The sequence below is a fragment of the Ambystoma mexicanum genome, chromosome 8, assembly GCF_040938575.1.
Source record: "Ambystoma mexicanum isolate Mex_15411 chromosome 8, UKY_AmexF1_1, whole genome shotgun sequence".
Classification (NCBI taxonomy): Eukaryota; Metazoa; Chordata; class Amphibia; order Caudata; family Ambystomatidae; genus Ambystoma; species Ambystoma mexicanum.
In genome coordinates this window covers 1,007,585,736-1,007,608,190 of record NC_090929.1, presented here as the reverse complement: position 1 = coordinate 1,007,608,190, position 22,455 = coordinate 1,007,585,736, and the positions used below count along the sequence as shown (strand labels likewise).

The 22,455-nt window shown below is 46.2% G+C and overlaps 1 protein-coding gene across 3 annotated transcripts in view; it reads left to right on the top strand.

Moving 5' to 3' along the window:
• The window catches only part of RCN2 (reticulocalbin 2), a 310,020-nt gene that overhangs the window by 125,960 nt on the left and 161,605 nt on the right, over positions 1-22,455 (top strand). For all 3 annotated transcript variants that reach the window (XM_069610923.1, XM_069610924.1, XM_069610925.1), the window contains exon 5: positions 11,254-11,367. In XM_069610923.1, the coding sequence (XP_069467024.1) occupies positions 11,254-11,367 (114 nt within the window). The remainder of the gene's footprint in view (positions 1-11,253; positions 11,368-22,455) is intronic.

Below are 22,455 nucleotides of genomic sequence, written 5' to 3'. Positions count from 1 at the left end.
TCCGACCCACGCGAATTCCGTAGGGCATATAAAGCGAAGGGCAGGAAATATAGCCATCCCTTCTTCAAAGTCTGCTTGAGTTCCGCAATCATTTCTTTAAGGAGGCTGTTGATTCTCTGACATATCTTGTTCGCTTGCGGGTGATGAGCAGAAGAAAACTTGTGCTTAATGCTCAACAATAGTCCGATCTGTTTGAATACTTCATTGACAAAATGTGGCCCATTATCGGATCTCAGCACTTCTCACACACCCCATCATGGAAAGACTTCAAATACTAAAGACTTTGCTGCGTGAGTGGCGTTGGGGTGTGTACACGGACCTGCCTCGTTCCACCTAGAGAAGGGACACACCACCACTATCAGATATCTATATCCATCAACATAGTCAATATGTAAATTCGGTCGAGGTATTAGTTCTCTAACCGTTCTCGGTGTATGCCTAGCAGTAAACTTCTGACACACAGTGCAATTCACTACATAGAATGCAACATGTTCTAACAAATTCCGAATTAACCAGTCTTCCGCAATCACTGCAGCAAGAATCTCTCTAGTTACATGTGCAGGATAATGCAGTTGTTCTAGCGTAATCTTTAATAATGCTACTGGCATCACTGGCTTTCCAGTGCTATCCTGTCGCCATAATGTTTCTGTGGGGGATAAAGAACACCCCCTTAGTTTCCATAATTTCTGCTCTTCCTGCGGTGCACTGACTTGAATCTCCATTAATTGGGTCCTTGGCAAATTATTAAATCCTTCTCGCATTATCATGGTCATGGCTACCCCCTCCCTTATACTTGAGTATCAAAACTCGACATATCTGAAGAATATCCAACCCTTTTGGCTTCTGCGGCTTTGTATCTGCAAGAAATAAAATCTGTTTGCTTAGTATGAGCTGCGCATTTAACTATTGCTATGGCTGCTGGGAGCTGTGGTGCCTTAATAAGCCGGTTCAATAAAGATGCGTGCTGCACTGGAGTGCCGTTCGCCCCGATTTTCCAATGCGCTAGCCCTGCGCGTACGGTTTATGTTAAATTTGCGGAATCACTGTACACTGTCACTTCCGGTCCTTCATGTTTCTTGAGCGCGACAATAAGCGCTATTAATTCTGCTGCTTGTGCTGAAAAGTGAGATGCTGGCCTTATTCTCACTACAACCTCAAATTCCCCATTTGATTTATTCTTTACTACAGCTGGGCCAGAATGTCTTTCCCCACTTGTCTGATCAATTCGCGAAGAACCATCAATGAAAAGAATTCCCCGCCCCCGACAAAGCATTTTCTTTCACACATGGTATATCGCCCTAAAACTCAACATAATTTGCAAAGTCTTGCACATGATCGCCCTCTGCCACTGGCTCAGCTACAAATGTGGCAGGATTCACTATTTTACATCTGCCAATTTTAATCATTGGATTTGAAATCATTAGTTCATAAGAAGAAGCTCACTGGGATGTCAATGTACCTTTTGGGTTTCTCTAAAATGGCAAACAAAGCATGTTCTACGAAAAGCGTCCTGGAGCAGCCCATTACAATTCTTGTGGATTTCTCAATTTCAAACGCGGTGGCTGCCCATGACTGTTCGTAAGGAAAGTGTCCTTTCATAACTGGATCTAAAATCCCACTGTAATACGCTAGAGGCTTGTACCCAACTGTAGTCCTCTGTGTAAGCATTGCTGTCATGACTGTCCCATTTGTGTGTGAGAATAAGAAAAACTCCTCGGCATAATTGGGGATTCCCAAAATGGGAGCTGTGCAAATTGCTTTTTTCAACTCCTCAAACCCTTCCTCCATTTCCTCAGTTAATTCTATTGTAACAACATTCACCTGTGCTTTCTTTAAAGCTGCAAAAGAGGTCTTGTATACATACTATAGTCAAATACCCAGGCTCTAACATAATTACATAGTTCCAAAAATGGTTGCATCTGTTTCACTGTGTTTGGTTTTGAAGTTTTCATAATTGCCTCGGCTCTTTCAGGTGTTCCCTTTTTCCCCTCATGTGAAATCAACTGTCCTATGTATAACGCCTCTTGTTGACAATACTGTAGCTTCTCCTTGTCTACCTTGTATCTCTTGCTTGCCAGAATAGTCAACTGAATAGAGTCCTGTCTGCACTCATCTTCTGTAGTACTAGACATTAAAATGTCATCCATGTACTGTATCACTGCACTTTTCCAATCAATATTGTCTAAGTCCATCTGTAGGATTCTATTAAAGATCAATGGAGACTCACAGTGCCCTTGAGGCAGCCTAGTATGTTTCAGACGAGTCTGGCGGAACGTAAATGAAGTTAAGTCTTGCGACTCCCTATTCAACTGGATTGAGAAAAACACAATCGCCATGAAATATCGTGCTTCTAGTATCGTTACTGGGTTAGGAACTAAAGGAAACTCTGCCTCTACAATCTGGTTAATCGGTCTCATGTCTTGTATGAATCTCCACGACCCTCCCTTTATTTTTTGATGGGATCCACTGCAGTGTTGCACAATGATTCTGATGGCACCAGAATGCCTTGTTTCATCAGTGCTGAAATGGTCTTAAATAAATATACCCTCAACGGCCTTTCGAGACATGGGGATACACTCTTGTTCTGGGTAAAATTACTCCTGGCTTCAACTTTATTTTGACTTCCCCTATTCCCCTTAATAATCCTACGTCATAAGGGCCTGTAGTCCATAGGATGCTGGGCACCTTTTCTATGTCTTCCTCAAAAAATGCTGGATGCTGCTGCAATATAGTCATTGGCTGTGGGATTTCCCTCTTTTATATTCTTATCCAGTATGTAATGCTCATAAAGAACACTACTTCATCATCTGTTGGGTCTTCTCTAAACATGTTGTATGTCAGTCAGCCTGCACCCTTCTTCGAGAGCTATCGCTGTCCGCAATGATCTACCCTCATCATCCGTTCGAGCATCGCCATTTCCCTTTGTACTATGGCTGCTTCTAACTCTAGAGCAAGGTTGTCCAACATATGACCCGCGGGCCACAATGCGGCCCTCCAAGCCATTTCATGTGGCCCGTGAGGCTGTATAGAAAACATTGAACTAATAAATAAATAAACCGGGCCGTGGCGGAGGACTGTTGCTGCCTCTGCCACGGCCCGGTTTATTTATTTATTTGCCCAATATTTGCCGGGTCTGTGGACCCGATTAATTTATTTCTGCAATGGTGGTCGAACCAACATTGCAGAAATAAATTAATCAGGTCCACAGACCCGACAAACATTGAACAAATGAATAAATAAATCGGGCCATGGCCTGTAACTGCCTCCGGTGCCTGTCGGGTCCGTGGACACAATTTATTTATTTCTGCAATGTTGGGTCCGACCAATAAACCGGGCCCTGGCGGAGGACCTTTACTGCCTCAGGTGCCCCCTGGAATTGGATTATGCTTCTTGCATTACCACAAAAGTAATGAATGTGTATTACAGAGATAAGCTGGCATATGTATTGGGCACACTTCACATGCTCAGGCAGCATCAATCATGCTTTGTAGAGGATATGATATGGCATTTATAATGCGCCTATACACAAGTGTTTCGAGGTGCGACGAAGCAAGGGAGGGGGAACAACGGGAAGACAGACAACGATCTTACTAGGCCAGGTGTCATTCAGATCGCGCAAGTGCATGAGAAGGGGGGGAAAGGAAAAAATGCATGGGGGAAGGGAGAGGGGAAAGTGCAGTACAAGGGGTAGTAGAAAAAATAACATAATAAACAGCCAGAGGTGGCAAGTGCAAGGTAAGTGCAGACATAATTGCTGGTACAGGGATTGAAGGGATCCAGAAAACAGTCCCCAGGTGCAGGGGTTGCCAGGGAGGCAGTGCAGGTGTGCAGCTGGCGGTGCCTGGGCCCGAGATCAGGCAGGGTGGCCAGGTAACCAGTGCAGTTTCAACCAGGAATTCAGCAGGGGAGAGAAAGCGGAGAAAGCAGAAGCAAACAGGAAGTTTTTGAGGTGCTTCTGGAACCAGAGATGGTTCTCAAGTTTCAGGGAGGTAGGAAGGCTGTTCCAGAGGGAGGCCCCTGCTGAAGAGAGAGATCAACCACCAACTCGTTGCTTGGAGAAGCGACTGACCCTGAGGGAGTTGGAGGCGGATGAGCGAAGGGCTCGGGAAGGAAGGTATTTAGGAAGAGAGAGTTGAAAGTATTGCGCCCCCAGGCCCCAGAAGGCCTTCTGGACAATGCAGAGGGTTTTGAACTTAATCCTCGCAGCCACTGGGAGCCAGTGCAGAGAATTCCGTCCCGGAGAGATACGATCCCTGGGCTTGAGACCAAGGACAAGATCCGCAGTCCTCTTCTGAATAAGTTGCAGAGGGCGGAGAGTAGAGGCAGGCAGATTTAGATAGAGGCTGTTACAATAGTCCAGCCTAGAGAGAACCAGGGCTCTGGAGACAGTGAGCTTCTGCGGGAAGCAGAGGAAAGGAAGAATACCTCTGAGCAGGTGCAGCTGGTAGTGTGACTTCTTAGAGACGTCAGAGATGTGAGGAGAGAAGGAGAGTGTGGAGTCGAAGATGATCCCGAGGTTTTTAGCTCAAAGGTGGGGGCAGGAGGAGGGCCAAGAGAGGCGGGCCAGAGAGCTACAGGGAAGGAGGAAGCTGGTGTGCCGATGAGGAGAATCTCAGTCTTGCTGGCATTAAGGCAGAGGAGAGAGGTTGGACCCCTGGGGGACACCAGAGGTAGAGTAGAAGACTGAGGAGAGGAAGGACCCAAGTTGGACCTGGGAGGGTCGGTCAGAGAGGAAAAGGTTAGCCACGCCAGAGCCTGACCAGTGATACCCAGGTTATCACGAAGACGGTTGAGCAGGATGGCATGGTTGACATTATCAAAGGCAGAAGAGAGATCAAGCAGGATGAGGACGCAAGGGGTGTTAGAATCAATGTTGGAGAGCAGGTCTTCACGGATGTTCAGGAGAGCAGTTTCCTTGCTTCTGGCAGCTCTGAAGCCAGACTGATGGCCATGAAGACAACCAACAGATTCAGTATGGAGATTCAGCTGGGAGATGGCCAGTTTCTCCAGGAGCTTGCCCAGGAAGGGAGCGATAGAGATTGGGCGTTGGTAATCTGGGCAAGTGGAGTCAGCAGAGGGTTTCTTAAGAAGGGGGTGCACAAGGGATTGCTTCAGGGGGGATGGGAAGACTCCAGTGGCAAAGGAGTGGTTGCAGAAATCAGCCAGGGCAGGAGCCAGGGAGTCGATGTGGTCCTTGATAGTTTTGGAAGAACAGGGGTAAACCTGTTTCGACGAGACTTTCATAGATCAGACTTGTCTAGAAACCTTGTCTGCGGAGAAAAGGGGAAAGGAAGAGAAGGAGGGAGGAGGGGTGGCTGCAGAAGGGCCAGAGGAGGAGCAGGGAGTAGGGGAGGGAGAGGATAGGAGGAGAGTGAGTTTTTGAGATGAAATGAGGGGGCCAGTGCCGCACAGAGGGCCTGGGAAGGAACAGGAGAGGTCGAGACTGCTGCAGGATTGGCCAGTTCCTTGCAGATTAGCAGATTAGGACAATGCTGGCCTAAATTGGGAACAGCCAGCATAGACATGTTGCAACAGAGGCATATTTTGGGCAAAACCAGCATGCCAATGTGTTACATCAGTGACAGTGCTGTCTTACACTGTGGACACATTGATCATTAAAATGTGTTGTGTTCTACAATGTTCTTGTCTGCTGTTGGTGACTTGGAATGTACATGTTCCCCTTTAGAACTGATTGTAAACCCATGGCTTTTTGGTCACTTTTCCTGCTGTAAAATGCACAATTTCAGCCCCATATTTGGAAAAAAAATCTTGGGGGCGGGGGGGACCCCCAAACCCTCCCTAGATCGTTATAGCTCCCTCGCCCCCACTATTTCAGAGAAATATCAACACATACACACTGTAAGAAATCACAAGAAACTAACCTTTGATCACTGCCCCCGACACCAAAACCTGCATGGCTATGCCTGTGATGCTATTGTGTCAAAGGTCACACACCATCGCTTTTGAATATACTGCTTTGGGTGAGCGTGTTCACTTTTGGCTCGCCGGCCCACCGTGTGACAAAAAGTTAATGCTTTGGCCCCACATTCAAAAAGGTTGGACAGGCCTGCTCTAGAGGGATGGCCTGTCCCACCTCTTTGTCCATAGGTATCCGTGGTCTAAACAAGGTCATCGGGTATCCTCACAGTTTTCCCACTTAGCCAGGTAGCCATGTCAGTAGAATGCTCACCCCATAAAGAAAAACTTCAGGCTCCATTGGAACACCTCGCAGAGCCACTTGCCCTGTGAACACCTGTATAAAGTCGCCCACATTTAAGTAATGTATTCCGGGAGTGGAACACATATACCTTTGTCAGTAAAAGAAATTGTTACATTAAGTTTTGTCATCAAATCTCTTCCCAAAATGTTAACTGGTGTCTGTCGTGAATACAACAATGGAACAGTCATGTCACACTGTCCTATAGAGACTGGTAATTCATCAGCAAATGGAACTCGACTCGTAGCTCCAGAGAACCCTTCAGCGTTCATTGCAATTCCCGACATTTGATATTTTCCCTCTTGTATACATGAACGAGTAGCCCCAGTGTCTACTAAAAAATGAGTGCTTCCTATCGTCACATCAACCCTTCGTTTCTCTTGGAGGTGTGGTGTCACTGATAGTACTGATCTGAACACATCATCGCCCTGTGAGCTGGCTTGTTGTGGATACATGCATATGCCTGTACCTGTGAAAGGATTCCCTCTCACTACAGTGACACCCCCTGTTCTGGGTGTCAGTAATTGTGCTGTGTCTGCATTGGGGCGTTTTGCGACTGCCCTTGCGGTGGATTCATTTGCACTTGCTCTGGTTGTTGTCTGTTTCATTTGCAGCGCTTGTGTCCTGATACACTGTCTGATCTTGGGCAAACCCTTTCCTAGTTTGTGTGCTATATGGTGGAGGATAAGCTGTACCTCCCACCACTTTGAAAATTGCCCATTCTGTACACTCCCTTCACTCCCAGATACAAGTGCAATGTGTCCTGTCATCCCACAAGTCCAACATACAGGGGGAGCTTGCCTGACTAGTCCCCCTTGACTGAATCCTTCTTGGGCATTCTGATTCTCATTCTGTGCATTTTGAAACCCACCTTGATTGTTTTGGAATCCACCCCTTCCTCTGTAGCACATGCCTCTGCCTCGTTGCATGAACCCATTCCCTCCTTGGTCCATCGGGTGCTGATTATTCGCAGCAAGCAAGCTCGGAAGTAATGAAACATCAACAAACAGCACTAATCAGACGGAAGGCACTGAAAGTACAAGCAAGCAGCTTAAGAACTCAGAATGTTGAATTGTATATCAAGATGCATGTCACACAAGTGACAAATATTATCTGACAAAACGTGCAATTGACCATCTGACACAAACACATTGTGTTCACAAAACCCAACGATGGTGTCAACTATCATTGATGAGTGAACCTTGAGCACTCGAAATTGAAATGGAACACTGGATCCAGCGCTACTGTACTACAGGGTTCCAACCCCCCAAACAAATGTACTTTTCCAAAACGGGGACTGCAGGTGCTCTGTCCTTGGGAAAACCATACACAGGCAGCAGGAAAGATAACAACAAGCACAAAAATATTGATTTATGGATAAATTGAAGTGTTTATGATAATGCAGAGGTCTACAGTTCCGTTAAGCTCCAACCGCCAAACTTGCAGTGTATTCTCATCTCTGGGAATATAAGGGAGTGTGAGCACGCTCTATCTTAGTTCAGGAGCCGCATGCCCAACTTCTATTTCCATCCATAGCTCACGTGACAGGAGACTGCAATTCTGCCCAATTTCTAGCATTTAATTGTATTAAATGAATAAAACTTGGCACTCGTGGTGTTCTTTGTACCTTAACAAGGGATGACTCAGCTTCTCACGTTCACTGCTCTTCAAGGATAGATAACCAGTTCTTGGCTGCTCCAACCCTTGACACCAGGCCAGACAGCCCTTATCGGTACTTCCACGATTCCAGCAGCTTCTTTGCTGCGACACAGCCTTCAGCCCTTCTCCATGGGATTGAGCTTACTAAAATTGTGACACTGATGTCCAGCTTCTATATAATGGCAGCTTCGCCTGCAGTCTATTCACTACATATAGCTAGCTTCTATGATCACTTGTGTTGCTGCATCTGTACAGTATTGAACGGCTTGCATTTTCTGCAGTGCTGTTCACACATGCAATCTTCATCTCGCATTTGAAAGTTTACTTGATTCCTTACTTCGTCACCAGTTTCTATAAGGTCCATACAGTCGTTTCTTCAGGCAGTCTTCTCAGTGCGCCACCGTCGTCTCTTGTGAAGTCACCAACTTTTCTTTCATTTTTCATATTCCTTCGGTGACCTCCATGAGGTTGTCATCTCTTCAGGAATACATCAGATAGGGTTTTCTTAGTAGATACCTTTTCTCGAAGACTCTCTGTGCAATAGTCACAACTGCTTGTGTAAAACATGGCACGATTTCTGGCTTCCAGCATATAGGTGTGAAGTGGGCTGGATTTGCACTTGGCTGCTCCTCTACAACCTTTTGTGAATTTTTTCTGAAAATTATACTTTTTGTTTAATGGTTTGGAAGTTCCCCTCCCATCACCCCTCCCTATTAACTCCCACTGACCACCCCTTGTACCCTACACTGAACTGCCCTTATTCCCCCTCGTGTTATAGGTTCGGGATGTGATAAAGGTCACCAACCCTGCCTTTTATTGTCAGTTTTAAAGTGCCAGTTATTTAGGGCAGTAAAACATACATATGGAATCGAGGAAAGGGTGAATAAAAGAATTAAAACTGGGTTTTGGATTCTCCCAGCCCCTGTAAAGCAAAAAAGACAAAACATTCTGCACACCAGAACATGACATTGATCTGTGCTAGCTTGGCTATCTGAGATCTTTTTTCATAATGACAGCATTCTGGATTAACCTTGTGAGACGACTTTCACAAGTTATTTTTAAGATCTGTGCATTCTATGCTGCCAACACTTTTTACCTGGGGAGTACAACAACGTTTGGTGTATATGCATGGTTTTGTTTGCAGGGCATTAAAGAAGGTTTGCAAACTATCTGTGTGAGCCTGAAGAATAATAACCAGTTGCTGAAAATGCTGTAATATTCGATGTGCACCCGCTATCTCAATCGAGTTTGTTATTAACCTGTCAATTTTAGTTAAGTCTTAATGTTTTAACTTATATTGGATGGCGCACAGAGGGGAAATCTAGTGAGTGTTCCAAACTGTACTATTTCAGTACTCTCTACCTGTACTCTGTAGCTGCTTCACAAATGTCTTGTGTTACTCTGTAAATGCCCCAAAAAAGATTCAATACATAAGACTATCCTGCTGGACTGCCTTTCCAAAAGGATGATGTAGCAAAATGTAGCAAAATGTCACTAGACTTTCTCAAAAAAGCTGATGCAGCCACTTTCAAAAAAATTGTGACTCTTGGTCTTGATCATGATTTCCTTTTCCGTTTTTACAGATCACTCGGAACAACCTGCCCCAATGTTTTCTAATGATCTGGAAGCTTGCTTGATCCACTTGAACTTATGCGTTGGTGTGTGATCAGGACTTTCCTTTGCGGGCTAATGCCTTCAGAACTCCCTGTGGGAGGCAACCGGCGCATTTAGAACCTTTGTTTATTGGACTGCACTAAATGCTGCACATTTCTTAGTATTAGAGTCTACAGAAGTGTGCTAATTGGTTGTGTGGAAAAGAACTTGTCCGGAACAAATTTGCACTGCATAAAAACATTACATAAAAGTTGCAGAGGCAGAGAAACTTTGGTAAGTCTGCCATTATCTTAGGCAGAAACCATCAAAATGTTTGGGGCTATGCTGAGTGAGTGCCTAATTCCGAGACTAGTTTTAGAAATTGTGGCTGATTCCGAGTGTAGTGGATTCCAAAGACTGTGAGAGTAGCTGGCTCAAGCGTGCTTTATGATCCTCTTAAGTGGTTACGGTTGTGGGCCGTACCTTTTAACAAGACAATATTGTGATATTAGAGGTGAGCAAGCAGTATGATTTCAAAAGTTAATTAAATTGTGTCCTTCAATATAATATGATAATGGTGCAACTACAAGGAGCCTACCTTGTTCTGGTGCGGCATGTAGACTCCTCTCGAGGTGCAGGTTGGAACAGGATCAAGACCCATGTGAAGGGTCCAAGACCTAGGTAGAACCTCACTGGTAGCTTCAGTTTTAGGCAGTTCAATGGTCCTCTGACAGAAGAGCCATGGTAAGTAGCCACTGCCATCCCCCAAATGTCTACTATGTATTATGATTAGTAGTATTGCACTAGGGAACATAGACAGTGTAGGAGCACATTGCCATACACTAGGAAATCCAGTTATATTTACTGTTTTTTTAAATTTAATATTATTATAATATTAGTTTTTTAGCCAAAATATACAATACGTTTATAAGATTTAGAAACCACTGAAACCAGATGACCAAGTAATCCAATAAGCATCACAGGCAGCAAATGTAGTCCAGATCTATTTCCATACCGCTATGCAGAAATTGACAGGGAAACTGGCAGAGTATCACCAACCAAAATTGTAGCCCCAAAGCTTTCAGACCTCCAGGAATTTATAGAATTTTACACAGTGAGACTCTTACAGAAAAGTCTGTAAAATGCATTTAATCGGTTACATTAACTTTGAACTCCCTAACTGAGCATCTTTCGACCATGGGGAGAATCTTGCATATAACCGTAAGAACACATTTAGTTTGTTGCATTAAAATAATAAAATGTGCCTACAACCTGGAGCGGCATGGCTAAACAATGACGCATTATGCCTGTACTGTCTACCCAGGTGACAGTCTCCACCTTCATTGATCATTCTATCCTACGAAATGAAATGAAGCATGGACTGGTGACTGAAACCCACGTGGTTCTTTATTCTTGTTTTCAGACCAAGTTGTCAAGCCCTCATGTGTGTAATTTCACTTAGTATATGACACTGAGCATGCTTGCGTCCCGCCTAACTTACTGGTTATTTCCCAGTTTCGGCCAACCAGCTCTGCTTCTGTGGTCTTGCTACGTCATCTTGCTAATCATGACTGTAGTGATGTTCTGCCTGACCCAGCTCCATGGCTAGTGCTCATTAGAGAACCTAAATTACTAGTGATTTTGCCATTTCTTTTGGGGCAAGCATGTCGATTCCTCAAAGATATGCCCTACAAAACAAAGACGGTAGTAAACATTACATTGTGAGTTTTGTAGATCTAGTTCTATGAGAGTTCATCGATTTTAAAAACATGCTTTCTTTAAAGATTTATTTAAAGGACAAGAAACGCTTTGAACACGCTGACAGAGATGGACAAGCTGGTCTGAATGTAACTGAATTTACAGACTTTGAACACCCTGAAGAGACAGAGCACATGACGGTAAGAATTGTTATGATGTATGCACCATCCTTTAATCTTCAATCTCTGTATACCACAGTATGATTTAATGGCATTGCGCCATTTTAATTTTTACTTTGCATTTTGTGTTTTTTAAATGGAAGTTAGGTGCATGTGTCATAAAAGGTCTTTCAGAGTACTGACTGTGAAAATGTTTCTTTCTATGTAGATAACTTGAAAATCTAAGGTAATTACTTTTTTCTTTTAATGAATGGTGATTACATTGATGTTAGACTTGTTTTCACCATTGACCAAGTACCAGAATAGCTGTGAGCTATTTTGCTCCAGGTTGTAGCTGAGAAGGCCCTTATTAGCGTAACACAATCTTCTAGCTACAAATACCTTTAAGTCCCTCTGTACGTAAACTCCAGAGTAAATGCAACCTGCTAGGGAAAGAAGCCAAGAGATAGCTTTGCGAGGATAACCAGGTTTAATTGTACAGAATACAATTGTCAGCAAAGGACTCTGCTGCTCGGGAGCGCTGCTTTGATCTTACATCAGGCATGAGTTTTTAAACACAAGAAGCGTCATATCTTTACAGTACGTTTTGGTGCTCCTGATTGGAGATACCCTATGTTATGTTATAACACATGGGTCTTCTCAATAGGGGTTGCCAGGCGCTAATTGGCTGTTTCTTCCCTGTCGATCTTGGTGCACGTGGGTCAGCTGGGCTAATTCTTGCGGTGAAGGTCAGATCACACATCAAATACAATATATCTACTCTAAGCTAAACAACTGAAACCGGCTATTCATTCATTATGGCAGGCACCTGGGCGGCACAGGAAAGGGGTATAAAATACAGTCATGCTGACCCCTACATTCAGGGCTTCGTTAATACCGCAGTTCCCGGACCCAAGAATACCCCCCCCCCCTCTGGGATTGATCTGTGATTTACCCTTCCCGTTACAGGAGACACACGTTGCTATTGGAGAGATATACAGTTGTTCAGGCTTTAGATCTGTGGTGGGCACCTTGGGGAGGTTAGGACCTGGGGGGTCTGGGTGGTGGAGGATGGCCGGCTCAGGCCCGGCTGGGTGGGGGGCTTCAGAGGCCCGACGGCAGTTTAGTGGAGATGGAAGGATGTGCGCAGTGCAGAGCCTGGTACTGTCTCAACGCTCTTCGCAGGGTGCATTCCTGGAGGCGATACTAAATATTTGCAACACTGGAGGGACATGGACTTCCATGGGAAGAGGGCTTGTGCGGAGCTGGCTTGGTGGTCTGATATTTAGCTTGGTGGTCTGATATTTAGCTTGGCACCTCTGAGTGAACTCGGGACGTGGGCATCGCAGGCCATCGGCTTGTCCTTTCTTGGCCTAATACAGAATGGAGCCACGGGGCAGGGACATGGCTAGTGTTATTAACCTACTTCTATGCGCTACAGGACCTTTATGTGAGACCTGGGTGTGTGGGCTGCTCCGCCCTGGTGTGTTATATGGCTTTGTATGGGGTTTGCCTTATTTGGAAGCGCCTAGGTGGGTGGGATAGGCTCATCTCCATCCCAACACTTCCTAGGCAGACTGGTGTCATGCAAACATACCTATGGGAATTTAACTCTATTTTGGGAAATCTGCATAACGGCGCTTCATGAAACGCACACGCGCATCCAGAAGTGCACTGTTTGCTGTTTAGAACGCTGCTCTTCGGCTGTGACATTTTTTGGAAAAGAACCAAGGTGGACTTCTACTTTTTTTTGACTGCACCAGGGAAAAATACTGTTATACTGACGTAACATAAACTTGCATTCATTTATATTAATATAGTGCTATTTTGTACTATTTTTGTAGATTTACCTTAGCCCCTCCCACTTACCAGGAAGTGCCGTATATTAGATCCCAGCTGCACGCATCCGGAAGTGCACCAGAAGTGTACTGTTTGTTGGTTGAGGGGTGACTGGGCAGGTCTGTACTTATGTTATATAGCTATTGAACGCCCACACTGTGCTCATATTGTGAACTGGGCTGTACACATTCTACCGAGGGCCCTGTCTGTGGCTAGGGAGCAGCTGCCATAATAATAATTGTAGTTTTCTGCATGGTTGTTCCATGTCCCAAAGTGCAAAATTGTAAAGGAACTGATTGTGTTGGTATATGGCATGATAGTGAATCATTGACCTAACTGTTTGAAAAAGCAAATAGTCTGTAAATGGAACGAGGGAGTGTTTATGCCAATAACAGATTTGGTTGTTCTCCCTATGATTCTTGACAGGGATGTGTGCTCTTCTTGATATTTTCCATCTACTGGTTTCTCTTGCTGGTTCCTTATTTTTATCTCATCATTATTGAGGCTGCCGATGAGTGGCAGGTAAATTGACCACATACATAGATAACTGGTAGTGTATTGCCCTTAGACTGCATAAGCCTTCGCTGAAAAAATGTTGAGGTATGTTGGCAATATGCAGAAAACCCTACCAACTTACAAGTTCAGTGAGGTCTGCTTGCAGAGCACAACAAGGACATTTTGATGGAAGGTGCAATATTACTAAGAAAACCAAAAAAAGCAAAAGGTGCTGAAATGGGGGTCGGGGGGGTCATTGAAGCTGTCTGGGATAAAAGGGGTTACAATAATATGGCCCAAGAGAAGATTTCTACCCATCTAAAACCAGCTCAAATGCCTATCCAGCCTACGACATGCACACGGAGTACACATAAGAATAACTCATTTGATCTTGATGTACAGTGTAGGGGAGGACTGGCCGCGAGGCCCTCCTCACCTACAGTCTTCTCCCCAGGTGAGGACCATGACTCGGTGGGCGTCCCCTCATGCCACCCGGGCCCAGGTGGAGGAGGGTTCACCCGCCGACGACATTGCCCCCACATATCCTTTCCATGCATTTACCAAAATTCAGTTAGGCCTAGAAGCCATCTTGTCCAGCAAGCATGGCGTGAGTTCAGCACACTGTAACGAGGCCCCCACCTTTGGAGGGCCTTTCATGCATCTCTGCCGCCACAGCAGCCCTGGTGGATCCGCTGCGAGCGCGTTCCCATGAGAAAGTCAGATATGAGCTAAACCCGAGATGCCAACACTGTAACCTTCTCCCATTCACAATGTAATATTGCTCCTCGCATGACCCGGTCCGCAAGGCCGGGGTGACGGGGAAAGAGCTGACGCATCACTATCTGAAGAAAGTAGAAAATAATTCAAGTATTAGTATTAACGAACTACCTCTGTTTAAACAAGTCCTGTAAACTGTGAATAAACCACAAAAATGTAACGTTATATGATATCACTCCAGGTCTGGACTAGTGCTGCTATAACCACAGAGAAAGATGTTGACCAAACGTGTAACCTCTAACTGTATAAGTGTTTTTTCAATAGTATGTAGAAACCTGAACTCATATAGGCTTTCTTAATCACCCAAAGCGGCGAGCATCAATCTCTGTAGGCCATAACCTAGTAATGCCTTGTATAACGTTTTATGTACATACAAATACGCACACAATGTAGTGAATATAATGTTAGGTAATGAAAAGGTACTGGAACCGACTGTATTAAAGAAATGTGTAACGAAATGGAAATATATATGTGTGTTTAAATGACATCAAAATAAGGCGGAACAGTATAAAAGTTCTGCATTTAAAAGTTAGCAACGCACGAGGAAAAAACCTTTGTGAGTATATGCAAGGCCATTCTCCCTCCCACCCGGCCAAGCCTGTCAGATAAGGAAGCTACGGCCTGTGCCGCGCTCCCTCACCTCCCCCAACCAAGCTGGAGCCGCTTCAGAGAGTCAGAGGCCCCGGTACCGCACCCAAGGCCACAGCCCACCACCTGGGTTATTTACAGCACGGTAATAAACCCAAGTTTTGAATCCTCTGATCTACCAGCACCCTCTCGTAAAGTCCACAACCCTCCCCCCTAGACCACCCCAAGAACGACCCCCATCACTGGGACAAGACACAGAGACCCATTTGTATAATAACTTCTAACGCGGCAGACAGGCATGTACCAGTCGTCTCAGGCCCCAAAACTCAGCCCCTCGACCTAGAATACCGGTCAATAGGACACAGGTAAATCTCACCCTAACCGACAATCACCGGACCTCTCAAGAGGTGCATTCCTCATGCGTTGCGTTTATTGTATAAGACAAACTGCTGAGCGATTTATTGATGACCTTAGATGTCGTTTCTTGAATAACTGCAGTGTGCATGGCCTAGGGCAAACGAGTCAGGAGAGGTATTCATCTTTGTCACAGGCTGCCCCAGCATACCAACACCGCTCGGATGACCTCAAGCTGGCCTGCCAGGCCCAACCCAACCCACGCGGCTGACCAGTGACGTCCTCACGCCAAAGACCAACCGCGCTGCAGCAACACCTATAGTTAGTCGACGCCACCCAATCCCAATTAACTTGTGCCCCCTATAGTGTGTAGGTTCTGATGACGTTTTTTGTACTAGAAATACGCCTGTCTTTGCTATTGTCAGACAGAGCGCTCTCGGAGGTTGCAGAGTTCTTTGCATGCCCTATTCTTTGGATAAACTCCCACTTACGCTCACCCGCACTCTGTCTTGGCCTTATTCCCACTACGGGAGAGTCCCTTATTGTCTCTCATTGCGGGGAGGATCGTGCTGAAATTGGGGGCGCTTCCTTTCAGTGGTGACCCCGATAGCGTGATATCTCCAAATTATTTTTCTTAACTCCTTTCTAACGACCCCCTTGTGGCACGAGAATCTCCGGTCGAGAAGGGATACGCACGGTGAGCCGGCTCCGGGAGGCCGCCCGCCAACGGCGACCGGCACAATAAGAAGTGCGCACTCAATGAGAAAGGGTACGGGATCCCGATTGGAAAAAAATCCCCTTTGAGTGCCGCTCGCCGGAGCCAGGGGCTGACCGTTGAGTTACCGGTGACACCGCCTGGACGGACCCAGTTTCGGAGACTATCGGTTCAAGACGGGCACGTGAGTACTGAGTGCGAGCGATCGTAAAGGGGAAGGGAGGGGAAACGGTGAACAGGAGAACGGGGACAGGTAGAGGAGAAGAATAACGGGGGTCTACTAAAGACGGGTCTTGAAACTTTCTTTATCTTTTTCTTTGCATATGGCCATTAGGAGTAAGAAATAAGTGAAGTGGTAGAAGTGACGGAAACCTAGCTCCGAAAGGGGGTGGAAGGCGGCGCCGCATAGTGCTATCTAAACTAGTACTGGGAATATATGAAGAAGTAAGAAATAAGTTATTGGTGTCTGGCAAAAGGAGACACCGGGAATATTTTTTAGTGATTGCTACTCTCTCTATTTTCTTTTTTCCAATCCACGGGGCAGGGGAAGAAAGCGAAAAGGGTATAAGATAAATATACTTGTAGAAGGGCTATAAAATAGGGAGCACATTTTGACGAGTGGGGGCTAAGTAGTGGCACGTACAGACGTGAACGGAGCAACCTTAGCAGAAAAATAGGGACAGCTGGCCAGGGAGGAAAGGGAGGAAATAAAAAGAAGTGTGAGTGGAAAGGCATTGTGATGGGTGCGCGCACCGTGTGAGTGTTGGGGACGATCGGTTGACCGTGAGGTGGTGCCAGAGAGTGTTGACCATAACTAGTACTTGATCAGTTGTGAGCGGAATCACACGGGAGTGTATGGGAATGGAAAGGAAATGAGCTATGGTAAGTGCGAAAGGATTTGTGCAGTAAATAAACTTGGGCGATAAAATTTGAGACGTCCGCTCTTGTCTGTGCCATAAAGGTATACATACATAGATCTACACCTAACTAAACGTAAAGGAGGTGGACACGGCTGTGAGAGTGATTTAGAAGATGGGGGCTGAAACTCCCTTGTCACATATTTGTAAGAGCTTACCGGGATACGCTGAACGAATAAATAAATATCACGATCAATGGGTAACAGAATTGAAGGGGGAGGGTCTGCCCCAGATTTGGCCCGAGGGAGGGTCTTTTGACAAAAGCGTTCTTGATATGGTACGAACATGCATTAGCCTCAAGTATAAGGGGAAACAATGGCAAAATAGGAAGGAGATATTAGACCTCTGGAGATTGTTTGAGGAGGTACCCCCACCCAAAGCTCCGGCACCAAATATTGATCTACCTTCCACCACAGATAATCCATTGATGATTCCAAGAGAGGACAAGGAACAGCTAAGTACAGCACAACCTGCGGAAGTGATTAGTTTGTACCCGATATTACCTAAACCAGCCCCCGCAGCAGGATACAGCGACCCTACGTATGTGCCTCCCCCCACAACTGGTACACCACAAAGACCAACAGCCCCCCCGCCATACGAAAGCACCAGAGAGCGAGCCCAGGGAAGCACACAGAGGGTGGATATAGAGAAATTAACGAGTGACTTAGAGTCGAGGCTTACTGTGGCAAGGGATGAACTCTCAAGGATAAAAGACATATGTGAGCGCACAGCGTGTGCCCCCACACAATCAGGACGCACGTCTAGAGCGTCGAGCGAAGGTAGACAGATAGAGGAAGGATGGAAAAAGGGGGAAATACTGTTCAGGATTGACGAGGAGCCGACACGAATAATAGAGGTAGGAGCAGTAGAAGGGAGCATTGGTGATGTATCACGAGAGAGAGGGATCAGAGAGGACTTGTTATGTGATGTCAGAGGAGGATTGGATGACAGTGATAGGTTGAGTATGGCAGTGGGAGGGGAAAGCGAGGAAGTGGACGGTGCATGTTCACTAGGGACTATAGACGACGAATGGATGGGACGACTAAGAAATAGGGTGGGGAAGATGGCGTCATTGGAGTCAGCAACGACTAAGGAAAGGGAGGGTGCAACTGCAAAAGGGAAGTTACAACTTCCATTGATACACAGAGGGGGGGGGAGACCAAACTATATACCATGGGCTCAGATGGATAAGGCTAATTTAATGAAATTATTGCCCCAGCTGTCAGGAGGGGCGAGCAAGTGGATATATGCATTTGAGAAACATACCGCCGGCATACCGTTGGCAGTAGGCGATGTGAAAAGCCTACTAGTCACCGCAGTAGGAGATCAAGCGGACAGAGTATGGGCTAAGGCTGGTTTCCCGGCCGTGACGTTAGATTATGATCGTCATGATGGAGCTTCCTTTAATACAGTACGAGCAAGGGTGTGGGACGCGCTGCGGGAGACATTCCCAGATACCCCTGATTTACAGTCAGTAATGCAATGTACAATGAACGACGGGGAGGATGCTATGGATTACATTCTCCGGGTGCAGGAGATGTGGAGAGCGGAAACGGGCACGCCCTGGCACCAATCCACATCTCTTTTTTATTTCATCATTAAGAGAGGGCTCCCAAAAGAGGTGCAGAAGGCACTCGATAAGATAGCGGGCGTTGAGGCGAAGGGGTGGCCAGAGATCCAAAGTATAATAGTGCACCATTGCAAAAGGATAAAAGAGAGAGAGAGGGAAGTAGCACAGAAAAGGTTGGCAGACGAGGCAAAGTTGGTACAATCAAAACTAGTGAAGGTTGCAGCAGCGGTAGCAGGACTCCCACTCATGAGGGAGGGAGAGGAAGGAGAGGAGGGGCAAATAGCAATACAAGGAAGAATAGCAGCAAATTGGGCAGGACAAGGACAACGACAGTGGACTGAGCAGGAGCAGAACGGAGGTCCAATGTGGCAAGAGTGGGCCCCAAGAGGGGGAAGAGGTGGGTACCGGGGCCGAAGAGGAGGACAAGGGTATGGAGGAATGGGAGGTAATGGGTGGCAGGGTCCCAGAGGTCCACAGGGGAGCTGCTGGAATTGTGGGAGATGGGGGCACTACTCAAGAGAGTGCAGGAGCAGACAAAACAACGGGTACCAGGAGACAGGACAGTACGGTCACCCCCACCCAGGGAGCCCCTACGGCCTCCCCATGGGACAATATCAACAACCAGAAAATGTAGGACAAAGAAGTAACGCACAGCTACACGGACATCAGTACAGGACACAAAACCACCCACAGAATAATGACAACATGCAATACACGCCAGGTAACACTTTCGCCACAGTAGCTAACGGAGCACCTGCTCCTGCACCTTACAGCGGAGTGTCAGTAGTTTCGGGGAACATTTTTGATCAAGGGGGGGCAATGAGACACCCCGCATAGGACAGCCCACAGAGAGCACTTGCGTGTCCAGTACTATCTACGACCCACAATGCATCAGAGGAACCATTGATAGGAGCGCAGATAGGAGACAAGCAGTTCATATTCATGGTGGATTAGGGAGCGGAGAAATCATGCATTAGAGAGGGCCGGTTCCCGTTATCTAATAGAACGTTAGAGACGCAGGGGTTCTCTGGGGCTGTAATTGAAGTTCCTTACACAGAAGCATTGGATGTGACAGTGGGGGGTAAAACAGTGAAAGCACCCTTACTGTACTATGAACACTCTCCCATTAATTTGCTGGGGAGAGATCTCTTGAGCAAACTAAACATGACAATATCATTCACAGGGAGCGGTATCGTATGTTCGACGCCAGGCATATGTCCCCTCCGCATATTAGCAGTAATACACGGCCACACAATTATGCAAGAGATCAGAGGGTTACCAAGAAACGAGGAGATGTTTGTTGAGGGCATGAGAGCATTGGCTCTCATAGTACCAGAACTAAAAAGGATGGATTGGAGGATTCCAGCCGAATTCCTCTTCCGCCCCATAGCAAGCCCCGACACTGCTCTAGGGTCAGTGGTATCGTTGGATTTACACGCAGTACACGTGTCAGCAAACAGAATATGTGTGATTGGCGTTGACATGGAAGGATGTGAGTGGCGGACAGTACTGTGTACAAATGCAAATATCCCACTGAGGGAGCTCTCGGACGAGGAGCTATTTTCAGACACTGAGAGAGATGGCGAAATAGTGATGGAACTAGCGATGCCGTGTGACATTGTAGTTACAGCCAGAAAAACTCAAGTTGAATTAATGGCAGTGGTAGGAGCACCACATGCATTTTTTGATGATGACATGCGGTTAGTACCCGATAACATATGGACAAATGGCCCCCATGACGTGGGGTTATTACATGAGGTTCAGCCTGTGGTAATAAAACTGAAACCGGGAGCAATTATACCCCGGGTAAAACAATATCCATTGTCACGCGAAGCAGAAGAAGGGATCAGAGAGACACTAGATGCACTGCTAGCACAAGGAATAATAGTGCCCTCAAACTCCCCATGCAACACATGTATTTACCCGATTAAAAAGGCGAAGGGAGGTTCATGGAGGATGATACAGGATTTACGCCCACTCAATGATGTGATTGAGAAGGAGTTCCCTTTAGTCCCGAACCCATCAACAATACTGTGCAACATTCCAAAAACGGCATCCCACTTCACAGTTATTGACTTAAAAAATGCATTTTTCTCGATTCCCTTAGCTGAGGAGAGCAGGTACTTAACAGCATTTACACTAGGGGGGAGGAGGTTCGAACACTGCAGACTACCTCAAGGGTATTGCGAGAGCCCAAGCATATTCAACAGGGTACTACATGAAGATCTGGGGAATTTGTGTGTAGAAAGCACAGTGATTCAGTACGTTGATGATTTATTGATCTGTGCACAAACTGAGGAAGAGTGTAGAAAGGACTCAATAACACTCCTGACATTATTGGCCAATAAAGGGTACAAGGTGGACAAGGGGAAGTTACAATACTGTCTGACCGAGGTCCTATACTTGGGACAGCTGATATCAAAGGACGGCAAGCGGATCATACCCGACAGGGCACAGGCGATTAGAGCAGTTGGGGAGCCCAAAACAGTAAAAGAGATGCAGAAATTTCTGGGTATGTGCAACTATTGCCGAGCATGGATATTGGATTATGCAGCATACACAAGGCCCTTGTTACAGGCACTAAAAGAGGCACAGCAGGAAAACAAACACATAGAATGGACAGAAGAGATGAACACAGCATTTGACTCACTAAAAGAGCTGATATCAAGCGCTCCAGTACTGGCAAATCCAGACTATGGACGCGAATTCTTCTTATTTTCACACTGCAAAGGAACACTGATGACAGCAGTATTGACACAAAAGACATCGTTAGGGCACAAACCACTGGCTTACTATAGTGGCACCCTAGACGCAGTAATGCAAGGTCATTTCGCGTGCGAACAATCTCTAGCTGCAGCCGCGTTCGCGATTGAGAAAAGTGCCACGATAGTGATGGGCTGTCCTGTGACACTGTTTGTGGAACACTCACTCTTTGCAATATTAGAGCGATCAAAGAGCACATTGACGACACAACGCGCCACAGCATACAAAATAATATTGTCCAGCGCAAACATCCACATAGTAAGATGTAAAACAGTGAACCCAGCCACATTCATCACAGAGGCATGCACCGTAGAGGATATGCAAAACCACAACTGCGCTACGTTCACAGGTGACGAAGGTCAGGATCAAGTGATTTTTGAGAATGCCCTGAACGAGGGAGAGGTGTATTTTGTAGACGGGTCAGCATCAATAGATATGGAGACAGGAGAGAAACATGTGGGTATGGCAGTTGTACGATTAGAGGAAGATGAATACGAGACACTAGTGCAACACCGCCTCCCATCCCACTATTCAGCCCAAGCAGCAGAACTAATTGCGCTAATAGAAGCATTGCATGCCGCCAAGGGGTGCGCAGTGACAATATATACCGACTCAGCATACATGACAACGACAGTACACGGCGGGTTGGCACGGTGGGGGCGGAGAGGGTTCCGACGAGCAGATGGAACACCAGTTCAGCATGCAGAACTATTGAAAGAACTGATTGAGGCTCTGCAAGACCCCACGGCAGTGGCCATCGTAAAATGCCAAGCCCACACCACAAATACAGATTTTATATCTTTGGGGAACGCGGCAGCAGACGCCGCTGCCAAAGAAGCTTCGTATTTACAGAAAGGTGTAGTAGGAGAATACATGTTGCACCACACAGCACGCCAAGAGGTCCCCACAGGATATAACATGATGCCCACACAGGAAATAATAGAGCTGCAAGAGGGAGCTAGTGCAGAAGAAAAGTTGCTGTGGACTAAAAGGGGATGCAGCAAATCGCCGACTGATTTGTTATGGCGACAAAAAAGTTCAGGAAAAGCGGTAATGCCAGTGACATTGTTAGAAATAGCATTTCAACAACTACACTTTCCCGCACATAACGC